We start from the raw sequence: 15,581 nt of genomic DNA, 5'->3' as shown, positions 1-15,581 counted from the left end.
ATATATTGGATTTTATTTAATAAAACTAGATTTAATTTATCAAAATCCGGTTTTGTTCTTTTCATGTACAACATTTCATATTCAGTGTCCAATTCTTAAAATTGTAGATTTTGAATTGTTCTATCTCTCACTCTCTATCAATCGATTAATCTTAATTTATGAATGAACCACTTAGCTAAGACCTGTCAACTTGTTTAGTAGTTAAAAATTGTTGAGAGTTTTGCAGCGTGTATCGAGAACTTTCCATGGAGTCAACTAGGTCTAGACACAATAACAGTCACAAATTTTAGGGCTATTTTCTTTATGTTAATAAAAAATATTATTTGAATAAATATAAATAAATAAATTTAAAAAGTACTCATTTAAATAAATGAAAATAAAGAAATTATACTAAAAATACTAATAGCAATAATTAATTAATTTAATAAAAAATATCTTTGTATAATTATTTTTAATAAAATAGTAATTTTACCATTAGATATAATTTTAATATTTTAATAAATCAGCCTATTTCTTCCTATCTTTTTTATCTTCATTTCTTTCTCCTAATTATTTTATTTTTAAAATACATCTATCCAAACACATTTTTAAAATTATTTTATCTGTATAAAATTAATTAATGTTTACTTTAGCTTTTATAAAAACATTATTCAATATGTAAATTTATAAATAATTTAGAATCAGTTTTAAACTAAATCTAAATTTTAAAATTAATTTTAAATCAATTTAAAAGAAAATAGATTAGTATAAAATCCAATCCATATAATTAGATTTAAAATGAATTTAAATGAGTTTTGTGCAAATTCAATCCATGCTCACCCTTATCTACCACACAAGAACTTCCTCTATTACATGCACACTTAATTTTAGCTGCCACACAAGAGAATAAAAGAATTAGTGAAAAAAAATAGAAATTAGAGTTGATTGTTTGAAATTATTAATTAAGTCCTCAAAGGACTTTTTTGCAAATAGAATAAAAGTGTAAGATCTTTTATAATAAATTATCAATTTAAAATTGTTATCATTAATATCCTATTATTTGATTTAGATGATTGTCTCTCCTTTTTCCACGTCAAAAAAAAATTATCTCTTCAAAAAGACCGTAGAAAGCACCTATATATAAATTCAATATTTAAAAGTTAATAATTTTATATATAACAGTGATGTTTGTGTAAATTTCTAACACTTGATATAATCGAAATGTATTTGTATCGTAACAATATCCTTTTAATGCCGTATTCTTCTCTTTTTTAAAGAAATGACTACTACTATTTTTTAAAAAAATTTAATACACAAAAACCTATTTTAGATGTATTAAATGTTATTTTTTATATCCTTATTTATTGTAAAATTTGAATTAATAAGATACTTAATATTCACCCTTCATACATATAAATAAATATATTCATTCATTTAATATATAAATATGAATATCAATTTTTTGCCTCTTATGAATTGTCTCTAAATTTATATATATATATATATAATTGTTTTACATAAAAAAAATAGAAAATTTTGAAAAAAGAGATTTAGCTTATAAAAACAAAAATCCTGCATTAGGCATGCTTACACCCAACTCCCAAAGTAAACTTCATACATAAGAAAGGGAAAGGTTCAAAAGCTTGTCTTCACATGAAACCTTAAAATGAGAAGAACTAGAGTAATATAAATATACAAGTAAAGGATTTAAGTAGAGGCTTTTTCAGAAATGAAAAAATTTAAAGAGTGACAAAATCTTTTAAAAGAAGAGAAAAGAGAAAGAGTTTTCAGAGGAGGGAAAGGAGACGACAACCATTTTTCGAAGAGGGAGAGAAAATTTTTATAGAAGCAACTAGCTTTCAAAAAAAATATATGAAAGGAGAGAGTTGTGATGACTCAAAGAGAGTATAATCAAACAAAAAGAAGGAGATTTAAAAATAAAAAGGAAACATAATTATTTTAGATATTTTCTTTCTTACCTTTATCTTCCTCGAAGTATTTGTACAGAATAGAGATGAATAAAAGGAGCTTTGAAAGGGTTGCATAGCAAACAATAAACACAATAAAGGAAAGTTTATGGAGAATGGTACTGTAAACAACAGAGATGAATAAACGGATCCGGATCGCCTGCAGTTCTGGTAGAAATTGCATGCTGCAGTTTTCTGTTCGCTTAAGTAAAATTTTTTCGCTTAAGCGAATTTTGGTAAAAAGTGATTTTGGCTTAAACTAAAACAAATTCGCTTAAGCCAGAAAAATTCACTTAAGCGAAAGTGAAAATACACTATAGCATCTTCTTCTTCCTGCGTATTTTTGCTTAAGCAAATATGATTCGCTTAAGCGAAAATACGCAGGACGAAGAAGGTGTTTCCTTCTCTCCATTACTTTGATTCCCTCTTTTCTCCTCTCCTTCCAATCCAGCCACCCTCTTCTTTCCTCCCTCTCACTGAGTCTCTTTCTTTCCTCCCATTCCCCATCTCTTCTTCCTTCAACCCCACCCAATCTTCTTCCCCCTCTCTCCTCATCTAGCTCTCCTTCCCTCCCCTCCCCTTCACCCCCACTCATCCCCCTCCCCTTCTCTCCTCATCTAACCCTTTTTCCTTCTCCTTATTAGCCTTCTTCCGCTCTCTTGTGCTCTTGCCCCCATCTCTGATTTCCCTCTCAGCCTCACTTTCTCTCTTCTTCTTCTGATTTTTTTGCTACTCTTGCTAAATTCGCTTAAGCTAATTTTTCTGGCTTAAGCGAATTTGTTTTAGCTTAAGCCAAAATCACTTTTTATCAAAATTCGCTTAAGCGAACAAAAAACTGCAGTCTGCAGTTCCCGCCAGAACTGCAGGCGATTCGGATTCATGAATAAATTGGCACTCGAAACCAAATGAGATGGTTTCTTGCGGTTTCTGACTTTATTACTGTAACATCCTAATTCTCAGTACCCGTGATCTGCTGAATTTTGACAGAATCTTTGTCAAGAAAAAAAAATTAAATTATTAGGAATTAGTTAATGTGACTTTAGAGTTTTATATTCATTAGATAATTTGTAATTTTCTAGAATTTTTCTGGAATTTTTAGGAAATACTTAAAATTGGCCTATTTTGCGAGAATCTTAGCAAAAATAAATAAATTTTCAAACTGAATCTAATTCTATAGCAAATAAAGCCATAAAATTTTTAAAATTTTACGCGAGACTAATAATATTAGAAAGATCTTGGAAAGTAAATTTTTACAATGAAATTTGATAAATTTCAAAATTTTATTTTTTAGTACATCTAATACGCAGACAAGAAACGAACTGATCCGAGAGCAATTTGAGTGAATTAAAATTTTAGTGACTATCCCAGTATTATTCTAAATATTCTACTATTTTTTTAAAAAAATTTCTCTACCTGTTAAACTGAAAAAGAAATATACATTTGCAAAAGTGAAATTTTTAAGTTAAAAAAAAAAGATAAAGTAATTAATTTTTTTTCTTTTAAAAAGTGATTGAGAGAGAGAGTCATCTTCTACAAGTTTCCCGTAAGTTTTTTTTCATTTCTCTCTCAAATACACTACTCACCTTCAAGCTTGATTTTGAGGGCCAAAACTTGATCTTTTTGAAAAGCTTCAAGAGGTAAACTTGTTACCCTTATCCTCCTCTACACTTGTATGGTTTTATTTTTTTTAAAATAGTGTTATTTAATTTTCTCTTCTTACTTGGATGAGCTTGAATAGGAATAGGAAGGGTGTTATCTTGCTTTTATTGTTGTGGTTTTACATCTAGGATACAAGAATCATGCTTGAAATGGAGGATTAGAAGTGGTTGAGCTAAAAACCTAAAAACCCAAATTCGCAGGTCAATGTTCACTAAATTTTGGGACTTTTATGGACTGAATTAGGAGTTTATGTCTCATGAAAGTTGTAGCCCTTTTAATACTTGAAATTTAGAAACTGGTTTCACCTCAAACGGATATTTGTAACTCAAGTTATGTCCATTTTACTAACAAGTGTTCTAGCTGTCACCTTAGGAGGTTGCCCTGTTCTAACAGCCACGGAGTTTGATTTACTGAGACTTATGAGTGTAAAATTAGGACTCAACTCCTTCATAAAAGTTGTAGGCAATTGTATGCTTGAAATTTAGAAATTGGGTTTATGTCAATATCTTATGTGTAGCGTGAGATATGGCTAGATTACTAAGGTATGTTCAGAGTGTTAGTGTAGTTGATCCCTGTCATAAGCAGCCACCGTAACCTGAAACCTTGCACTATTCTATAGGGTATTTGAAATTACTTCCTTCATAAAAGTTGTAGATAAATAAACCCTTGAAATTTAGAAACTGGTTTCATGTTAAAATATTAAGTATATCTTGAGTTATGGCAAAAACACTGAACCTTGTGCAATCTGCTCGAAAATTTCCCTGCCATGACTTTAATCAACTTTGTTGCACAATCTATTTCGAAATAGACTTTGACCTCTACATCAATATTGTAAATAATTATGTTATTGAAATTTGGGCTTTGACCTCATGCCAAAACAGTTTATATAACTCTAGAAAATTCCAAAGTACTGAACCTTGTTCATGCTCGCCATTAGGATTCTTCCTACTCTAAGTGTGTACCAACTAGGATGATTTTTTTTAAGTTAAGTGTGGGGTAAATGTGAGCTTAATATATTAAAAAAAAATTGGATTAACAAAACAAAGTGAGTTTAAATTCTCACGAGATAAAATCAGAGAACTATAAGGTTCTAACTAGCGTTTCATTACGTGTATAGATTTCGTCGGAAATCAACTTCAAGCGTTAAAGAGAACAAACGTGGACGTAACAGGTAAGGGGTGGGCTATGTAGTAAGGATTACATCATAAACTTATTTAATCTTATTTGTTGAAATTGTCTAAATTTTGTTATGATTGATGATTGTGATTTCCTTATATGCTTAATTTTGATAATGGTTTGACTATGTGTTTGGTGATGGAAATATATGTTTGATACTTCATTAAGACATAAATTGTGTTATATGATATGAGTTGTCTTTGAGTGAGCATTTATGTGCATGGTGATTTTTCATGGAAAAGTTTAATGAAAACAAATTGAAATGATTGAATGATGGATTGAGAACTCTTATAAACCGTATTGGGAAGTTTTCTGAGTGCAACAGATATTTGGAAAATTTTGAAAAATCCGTATTACAGAGGAAACTCTGTCAAAACTTTGAAAATATTTAGACTTAGAATTTTTTTTTTTATCATTCTCAAACAAATTTAAGAATTTAAAAATATAGGACTTTTCTAAGAGAAAAACCACTTAGGAACTCATACATTACTCATCCGAAAATGGTATTTTGTGCAAAATGGGGAATCAGAGACTATGGACTCTGGGAATAGGGAGGCCCTGAGGGAGGACTTAGGGATAGGAAGGGTAGTGGTTGGAAGCCCTAAAAGGCTCAGGCTCGCTACCTGTTGTCGGGGATCCCACTGTACAAACTCTCCTGTACCTGACTGTACTCTTACGGTATATCATGGTCAGTGAGCTACTAGGTTCATATTTGAGCGTGGATCTCAACAATTCCGTGGGTGGATTTCTATACTTAGTAGTGTCAACTCCTGGCTACCCCAGCACTGATTTAAGAAACAATTCGGGCCCGCATGCATGGACATTTTAGAAAAACAAACTAAGATCATGCACTATCATCATCATTCATTGGAATGCGATTGATCTGTAAATGTTTATGATGTTTAATTTTAATGTGATGTATGAACTATTGCTCACCCTATCGTTGTTTCTATTTTCTTTATTTTTTTCTCTGTACCTGCGGTATTTATTGGACTTGATCGGTTACCACCTGTAGTAGAGAGAGATGGCCCAGATTCCACACCAAATGAATATGACGATCAGGCTCATTAGCCCGGAGCCACAGCGATGGCAGCACGATTGGGATAGACACACTCATACTTTTGCGGGCATCCTTACTATATTTTTAAGGAGAGCAGCAGGACCCAGAGGTGGTGTCCCTATTACCATAAGGACTAGATTAACCCTTGACTTAGATAATAATAATCCTTTTCAGCCCATACCACCACTAATTCCCCCTCCGGCTGAGGAGGAAGAAATGGATATTGATATTCCAGAGGATTATGATCCTTTGATCATCGATGAGTCTGAAGATATGGATTCAGAGTAGTACTGATGCTACTTTATTTTTTTTTGTATAGTGGCGAAGGTTAGTCATAGGTAGTATTTTGCTGTACATAGGTTTTTATGATATCGGGTAGAAGACACTCTTTTTGATTAGTTATGCTGCTCTATAGGAAGTCATCTCCAGTGTTACTTTTATTATTTTGAAGAACTGTAACTAATGTTTTATATGAATGTAATTATGTTGATAGGTGAAATGGTAATTGAGTTTCTCAATTAACAGTGTTGTGTAATGCGGAGAATTTACTAACTAATTTACCCTTTGTATTACTTCTAAAGGATATTTAAATATTTATGAAAGTTTACCTTAAGTACTTTATGGAGTGACGAAATTCTGAAATGTGTTATTTAAAATTTGTTTGTTAAAGTTTATTTTTGCAATTAATGGTTTAATACATTGTTATTATGTATGAGGGGAAGATTATTATATATATATATATATATATATATATATATATATATATATAAAATCACTAATTCTCTAATTGAGGGTTTTTAAAGGAGAGGGTTACAATTACCTTTTTTAATTTTTTAATAATATAACGTTTTGTTTTGTTTGAGGGGAGTATGATTTCAAAGAACAGATTAATAGCATTTGGTGCTACCTGTACATATGCTGAAAAACTAAATCACATCAAATTATTTCTTTTTTTTTTTATTTATTTTTGTTTGCTTTTGGATGAATGAATTCCTTTCTTTCTTTCATGCTATTCCGATCTAATGTATTAATAGCATATAGTCTATTTTCATTTTTTATCATTTTATTTTACTTATTTAGCTAAATAATTTTACTTATTTATTTGTTGTTTAAAAAATGAAAATTTTTTATTTTTATTATTTTTATTTCATATTTTATTTATTTATTATTATCTTAAATAAAATATTTGATTTCACATTTTTATTTATTTATTTTGACTTAACTTCTCGTAATTACATTTATTGATTTTAAATAATAATAAGAAATTATTAAAATTAGATTAAATGTAATGGAGTGTAATTTTTTTATTTTATTATATTTGAATTCTTTTAATTGTAAAATTTAACTCATACTAATGCAATGATAAATTTTCTCCATAATCTTTTCATGTTATTTTATTATTTAAGTTTTAATTATTATGTTAATTATTTCTCTTCCAATTTATGATTGTTATCTTTTATTTTATTTATTATATATTCATAAAATATTGATGTAATTTAGTTTTATATACGCGAGTACCTCCTCTTATATTATTAATAATAAATAATATAAGTACATCAATTTATAATATTAACGTGTAACTTCTTTACCGTTGTGTGTTATAAATTAATTAAGTTTACGTGTACCTACATTACCGAGACTTTAAGTAATATTAATTTATCATATGTTATCTTTAATTAATAAAAAAATTATCTTAATAATCAATCAAAATGTATTCCCTAAAATTACTATTTTACTAATCAATCAATTTAAATAGAAACTATTTTATTAACACAATAATTTGTAATGCTAATGTGTAGCGACTCTACTTTTACGTATTATAAATTGTTAGAACCTACGTGCACTAACATTACCTTAGGTTCTATACAACATAAATTTATTAAACAAAGTTTCAATGTTTTTATTAAATAATTTTATTTTTTATATTTTTTAATTTTATTTTTAATAATTTAAATATATTTACTCCATTCATTAAATAAAATTAATTTAATATTTTAAATTTTCTTGAGTCATATTTCTAATTTTTAAAAATTAAATAACTAATCGTTTCTTCATCTTATTGTACAAATTTTTGTAATATCAATGTGTGATTTATATTGCCTTCGATTGTCTAATAAATTATGATAGATTTATGTATAGCTTACGCTATCTTAAATTTTATTTCAACATTAATTCGTAATTAAAATTCAAATTCAAATACTTCATTTACGAATAAAATATTTTTAACGATTTGCAATACAGTTATGTAATTTTCCTTCACTTTATATATTATTTTTCGTAAGGTACATGTATAACTGCGTTATCTTATATCCTAAATATTATAATTTTATGAAAATAATTTAATTTTAAAATAAATTTTCTTTTACTAAACTTAATGTTAATCAACTAACTTCGTAAATTTTAGATAAAATTGTGTAGCTTTGAGTTTTTATTACACCTGGAGATACGTAAGAGCGAGAACCAAACCCTAAAGTCAAAATAATTTTTAAAATACTTTTTTTTAAGATACTAAGTTATCATTTTAATAAATAATTTTTTCTTCTTCTAAAATAAAAATAATTAATGTTTAGGGGTTAAATAAATATTTTTTAAAATTGAAATGAATTTGCACAATTAATTTTAGGTAACCGTTTTTAAATAGACGTTGTAAAGTGCTAATATCTTCCTTACAAGTAAATGACTCCGAACTCATTTTTAGTTTCAAAAATCATATTATTTTAAATTTTTTTCAAAATTTTCTTAAAATAAACTTTGATAGCGACTCCTCTGAAATTTAAAAAAATATTTTTCTTAAAAATATTTTTTATCGTACCATTATGACCATGTAGTTGCGACTATAGCTAACTAATTTGACTATTTATTAGTATAAATATTTTAGTATATACTAGTTATTTATTTGTTATAAAAAGAATTAGAATTTTTTTTTATAGAAAATTTTTATTAAATTTTACATAATTTATTGTATTCATACTATTAAAATGCTACAACTTTTAATACAAATTTATTATTTATTAATTTTATAATTTTTAATAAAAATTAAAACAAAAAATTTACAAAAATTAAAAAATAATAATAAAATTTTAAAAAATAAAAATAAAAATAGAAAAAATATAAAAAAAGAAAACATATACGAGTTATGTCTTAATTATCTGTTTAACTTTATGTTTTGTTTTCTTTATAACAATTTCATTATTAAAATAAAAAATAATATTATTTATTTTCTCTATATTTTCAAAATTTTAAATATAAATAATTTTAAAATAAGATTAGCAATAATATAATAATATAAAAATAAAAAGAATCTAATTTTCAAACAGGCACCGTTTGAAATGAAGCGTATATAGCAAAGGAAGGAAGAGGGTCACGGCGTGCGAGCAAAACGTCAGCACCAAAACAGAGTCCAAAGTGTCGCTTCGGTCACAGCCACCACTTTCTCAAACTCTGTTCCTCGCATTCACTGAAACTTGCCTCATCATGTTTTCCCCTTTTATTGCCATCCGTGCTTGCTTCAAGCGCCATCCCTCTCACATCGTCGTTTCGTCCTTCTCTCTCACCGCTTCGCCACCTTCGAACGCGATGGCCAAAACCGTGAATTCTACCACTGAGTCTTCACCAGCGGAACAATTGCCAACTGTTTCAAAGTCTAATGCTCACAAAAACCCTGTAAGTATGACTTAACAAATTTCTCTTATTTAAATAATCATTTTATTTATGTTAATTACGAGTTTTTCTTTTTTAATCTGATTTTAGTTTTTGACTAGGATTAGGATTTGACGACGTGGATCTCTGTGTTTTGGTTTAGTTTCTAATATTTAATTTCTATAGATTGTTTTTTTAGAGTTTATACCTTATTTGATGAGGGAAAAGGATTTTATCTAAGCGTACTGTCTAATTATTTTTATCGTAAGAAAGTCTTTTAATATTTTTTTATTACAGAAAAGTCTTTGAAGAAGAATAAATATTAAATTAGAGGATCATTTAATAATAAATACATAAATAGTTTAAGAATGGATGAATAAATATATTTTTTTAGATTCTTTAAATATAAAAATAAATTTATACAGAGTATTGTATGCAGTAAATTTTACCTAGGTTTTTTTCATAGGAGACAAGGATTTTATTTATTTTACCTAGGTTTTTTTTATAGGAGACAAGGATTTTATTTAAGTGTAGTGTTTAATTAGTATTTATATATTAGTATCTTTGATCTCCTTTATTATAATAAGAATAAAATATTTAAGTGTAATTTTTAAGTACTCTTGATACGGTTTATCAATTAAAATTAGAGTTTTGTTATAATAATATCTGATAATATTAAATATAATTTTTTATTTATAGAAGTATAATTTTAATTGATAAATCACGTAAACAACACCATAAATTTAGTCCAATAAGTGGGGAACGAGGTTTGGATGTTAGGATGGAGGCAGAGAAGAGAAAAAGATTTAACTTATAGGTTCCATCATTAAAAAATCTCTCTAATTTGGAGAAGGACGTGAAGAGGTAAGAAAGGTGTAGATTTTCTTTTTTCTTTTTGTTTTATTTTATTATTAATAATTAATAATATTTATATAATTTTTAAAATATAAAAACACGAAAAATAATTTTTTTTATTAATAAAACATGTTATAATAAAATTTTAAAATTTTTAATCGGTTAAAGTTTTTATGATTATCTTTAATATACTTTAATAATTATTTTCTTTTACTCTCTTTTTTCACTCATCTAAATAAGTTGATGATTTTTTTTGTCCTTCCTCCTATGTCAACTCATTTAAGTACTACATTTTCTCATTCTATTTTTTATTCTTTTATTTTTTATTTTTTTTTTCTATTTCACCTATCATCTAAACAATTATTTACATAAAATTTGTGTCAACGATGTACTTACCTTTTATTTATACAAGTAGATATATTTATTTAATATTATATACATTAATTTGATGAAATAATATAATCAGTAATTTTAAAATATAATATAAATTTATGATATATAACTATTTTTATTAATTTTATAAAATTATTTATTTATTTTTAAAAAATATGATTAGAGGAAGTATTGGATAAGCAATAAGGTTTTATTTAACTGTTGTGGTTAATTTGTATTTAGATTTTATTTTATTAGCGATAAGGATTTTATTGAATGGTAGTGTTTAATTAGTATATATGTTAAGGGTTATTCTTTGAGTGTGTTAAGTTGTACTACTTTTTTTGGTTTTATTTATAAGAAAATAGATAACTAATTTATTATGACCAATAAAAAGTACTTATATGTCATACATTTATTTTGTATTTTAAAAATATTTATATCATTAAATGGTTAAATTATTATTTATATATTAAATGAATGAGTAGAACTACTTATATAAATAATAAGTAAATATCTCATTAATACAAAATTCACAATAAATAAGAATATAAAAAATATAATAATTATTTCTAATAGAAAGACCAAAATAGTATATTGCCGGATGTCTAATCAGTCAGCAAAGGTAAATGAGTGGATTGAGTACTTTGCCCCGAGCAATAAAAAAATATGGTCTTTCTCAGTATCATTGTTTGCGTTAAGGAGACAAAGCCAACTTTTCTTATCGGTTCAAATTTATGTTATTAGTAGTAATTTGCAATATTATTACAACTGATTCTTGATATTCTCATCATTGTTAAGTTGGGCATGTTCATTGTTATTATGATTGTTGTAACCACATGATGATCGTGCTTGTGTTACTTAGTTCAAGTGAGCATTGAGTAACAAGTGATTATGCTTCCTTTTTGTAATGCAATGGTAAATTTAGTGACTCGTTAAATTTCATGTGTCTCAATAAAACCTGATTTGGATGTATTTGAAATTAAATTTTGATTTTGTGAAAGTGAGCAATTTAACCTGATTTGGATATAATTCACAGGCTTCAATAAAACCTGTATTGGTTTTCCCCACTGCTCTTAAGATTAAATTTTAGTCAACACTAACTGATTGCTTTTGTTTAGTTTTAATTTTCCATGATTCAAATGCAGGTTATGGCAGGTGGACTATTATCAGATACTTCTCATGACGATGATGAATATCTTTTGTTTGGCACTATCCGTTCAACCCTGCGCAATAATAATATGGTGAATTATTCACACTCTGTGTCAACTAGTTCCACATCATCTACTAACAAACTCCCTGGGTTACCTTCACCAACTACTACTGGTTTTGAACATGGAAAATTCAAGAAAATAGCTAAAGTTGACCAAGAATTGACCCAGGCCAGTGGAGATAACTGTCGTAAACCTAGTTGTTGTTCCAGTTTTGAAAACACTAGTTTAACTAACTTAACAAAGCACGGAGATGAATCACCCCTAGGGAGTCATTCTTGGAAGAAGAAAGCTGCATCTGTCAATAGACCATATAATAGCCATTGTAATTCAAGCTATGCAGCAGCTGGTCACAAGTTATATTCATCAATTAGTATGCCAAAGTTCCAACCATATGATATCTGCTTTCGTAGAAGAAGAAATTCTGCCGTAATAGAAGCTTCAGTGCAGGGAGAGAACAAGGAAAGTTACATTGAGATGGATGATGGAGGGACCAAAGAGGGGATACTGAGGCCAGGGATGGTTCTCTTGAAACATTACTTAACACATGATGAGCAGGTACTTTATTTTCACTTGCTTCAATCTATGCATGGTGCTGTTTTGTTTCTGATTAATATGATTTCACAGCAATCACTAGGACATTAGTAGGAGATATTTTTAGCAGAATTAGCCACTCTGTGGCTAAGATGAGACATACGATGCAAGCAGTCTACTCCTTTGTTTGCTATTTTCTCTCAATTTTTATTGCATTTATATGTCTCTTCTCTCCCCCCCCCCCCCCCCCCCCCCGGCGTCCTGATTGTTGACTCCATATTTTCTTTTACTGTTTTCTGTAATGATTTTAGGTGGAAATAGTGAAAACTTGTCGTGAGCTGGGTCTGGGTCCTGGAGGATTCTATCAACCAGGTTATGCAACTGGAGCCAAACTTCGATTGAAGATGATGTGTCTTGGTATGGACTGGGATCCTCAAACCAGAAAATATGGAAATAAACGTGTAATTGATGGTACCGAACCACCTAGTATTCCCAATCACTTCAGTGAGCTGGTTATAAGAGCAATCCAAGATGCACATTCTCTAATTAAGGAGGAATATAGACTATGGAATGGGGAGGACATACTTCCTTCAATGACTCCTGATATATGCATTGTCAATTCTTACACAACCAGGGGAAATCTTGGTCTTCATCAGGTTAGCTCTTACACTTCCTACACTATCTGGCTGTTTGAAATTTTTATTTCGTCCATTTCTTTGTTTGCCATCTTTCAATATTTAAGAATGATTCACAAACTTCCTCATGCTTCTGTTTGGCGCAGGATCGCGATGAAAGCAGAGAAAGTCTCCGAAAAGGGTTGCCGGTTGTGTCCTTCTCCATTGGTGACACTGCAGAATTTCTTTATGGGGATCAAAGGAATGTTGAGGAGGCAGAGAAGGTACTTCTAGAATCAGGAGATGTGTTGATATTTGGTGGCGAATCTAGACTTGTCTTCCATGGTGTGTCATCAGTGTTACCAAATTCAGCACCAAAGGACTTGCTTGAAGATACTTGGCTTCGTCCTGGCCGTCTTAATCTTACATTCAGACACTCTTAGTGCCTCCTCATTTAGACCATGAGAAAAATGCTATTGTTCTTGTTGTCATGCTTTTTATAATTTTAATATAAATAATTCTAAATTCTCCTACTCTTTATTCCTACATATCCTTCTAATTACTAAATGAACCTACTCCTAATGTATTTTATACTTTCAATGCAATAATAAATAATTTTTAGTTAATATTTACTTTATAAAACAGCAGGAAGATGATTATTAGAAGATATGGCAAAGCTTTTTTAATATATCATTTTCCCAGTGAAATTGTGTAAACAGTTACACTGCTTGAAATTTAGCTAGCTGAATATAGTTCACAATTTGAAGTTGTGGTCAACACGAACGATTCTTGATGAGCCTTAGTTTTCTATAAGCTGCTTGGCCTTTTGTGCCCTTCTTCCCTGTTTTGGACCAGTGATGAAGATTCTGTTGAGTATAAACAACTATATTAGTGACTTGATTCTCATGGAATCCCTTTAAAATTCATGTTTTGATTATTCTCACGTATTTGATGCATTTTCTTATGACAATTTTTGAAGTATTATCGTGTGTAAATATTATGTTGACATCCAAATTTATTAAAGTATTTATTGCGCAAAAGATAATTTTTTAGTATAAATAAAAACAGGTCTTAATTAAATAATAATATAAAGAAATGGAAATTGTTTTAAATTTTGTAATCATTAAAAGGAATAATTAATAAAGTAAAATGTTGGTTAAGGGGGGATAAATTAATAAAAATATCTGAATAGAAGGAAAAGGAGAAATTTTTACATAGAAAAGAAAATTAATGTGAATTTTAAATTAAAAGATAAATATGATTTATCAGAAGAAACTTGACGAAAAATGAAATCAAATACAAGGTCACTAATTTTAACATTATTAAAATAATAATGATTGATTCCTAAATAGAGTAGCCTATAAATTATGATTTTTATTATAAGAGGATCCTACGCATTAGTATAAGTAATATATTGAACTTTAAGCGAAAAAAGAAAAGAAAGATATTATTAATCTTTCTTAAACAATTCTATAAATTTTTCACCGAGTTGAGCTAAGGTTACGAGGTTAGTCGTGATCTAATGGTTCCCTTTGGAACTAGAATCAACTGATCTTGTGGTTGTTTGCTTGACATTGTGCATATTATTGACGTCTCGTCATTCTATAACAAATTTAGAAGATGCTAATATAGTTTTTAATCTTTCACATAAATTATATCTTATTTTTATATCACTATTTTTTCTTATAACATTACTAGCAAAACTATCTTGTTTAAAATGAGAGAATACTTGTGTTTCTTGTAATATGTCTCATTTGTGTCTCATTTTGCCACAATATACACAAATGTTGATTGTTGATGTCTCTGCCAAAATATTTAGACACAAATCTTGTTGATACTTCTGACAAAGGATTTGATTAGAGCTTAATCCCCGCCCTTCAACTGCATTGATAAGTCTTTTCATCATCATCCAAAATTGGTGCAGTTACACACTATCTATCTTGCAACACTCGTGCTTTGGACATTAAATTTGTTGATTTTGGAATATCCAATGTACTATTGACAAATATGTATTTATACTTTAAAATAAGAACTGGTCACATCACATGAGCATGGATGATAAGTTTAAAAAAAAATCGACAAAACAAAGATTATGGTAGGATATTCGTTTGGATCAATGCCTACCATTTGTTTTAGAAAAAGTATTAAGTATCTTTTTTTTATCAGATTCAACTTATATTAGTTTTATTAACATTAATCTTTAGGTTTTTTTTATTTAGTATACACATATTCTCTCTTTCGAATATTAATACAATTACATTACATTCAAGTTAAGTTCAAATAAATTTGGATTAATTAATTTATGATGATATCTTTAGTAAAAAAAATTTATGATAAGATAAAATATTTTATCATATCAATTTAAATTCTGTCAAAATTAAATGTAACTAATTAGAACTTGATAATCTATAACTCATAAAAAAAATTTATAATTCTCACGTGCTGTTTTTTATTTATTTTCAGAAGTATTTTTATTTAATTTATCAAAATAAATCATTTTAAAGTTATTATTTAA

General features: G+C 28.1%; 1 protein-coding gene across 1 annotated transcript; it reads left to right on the top strand.

Annotated features, from left to right (window-relative positions):
* Window positions 1–9,215: 9,215 nt before the first annotated feature.
* Window positions 9,216–13,689, top strand: LOC113851351. The gene is made up of 4 exons (XM_027481814.1): window positions 9,216–9,504; window positions 11,856–12,476; window positions 12,764–13,108; window positions 13,234–13,689. The coding sequence occupies exons 1-4, from the start codon at window positions 9,316–9,318 to the stop codon at window positions 13,507–13,509; spliced, it is 1,431 nt and encodes a 476-aa protein (XP_027337615.1). The 5' UTR covers window positions 9,216–9,315; the 3' UTR covers window positions 13,510–13,689.
* Window positions 13,690–15,581: the final 1,892 nt, after the last annotated feature.

The sequence above is a fragment of the Abrus precatorius genome, unplaced genomic scaffold (genome assembly GCF_003935025.1).
Source record: "Abrus precatorius isolate BTA unplaced genomic scaffold, Abrus_2018 Scaffold9, whole genome shotgun sequence".
Taxonomy (NCBI): Eukaryota; Viridiplantae; Streptophyta; class Magnoliopsida; order Fabales; family Fabaceae; genus Abrus; species Abrus precatorius.
Note: the sequence above shows the minus strand (reverse complement) of the source record. Positions and strands in the feature narration are given on the sequence as shown.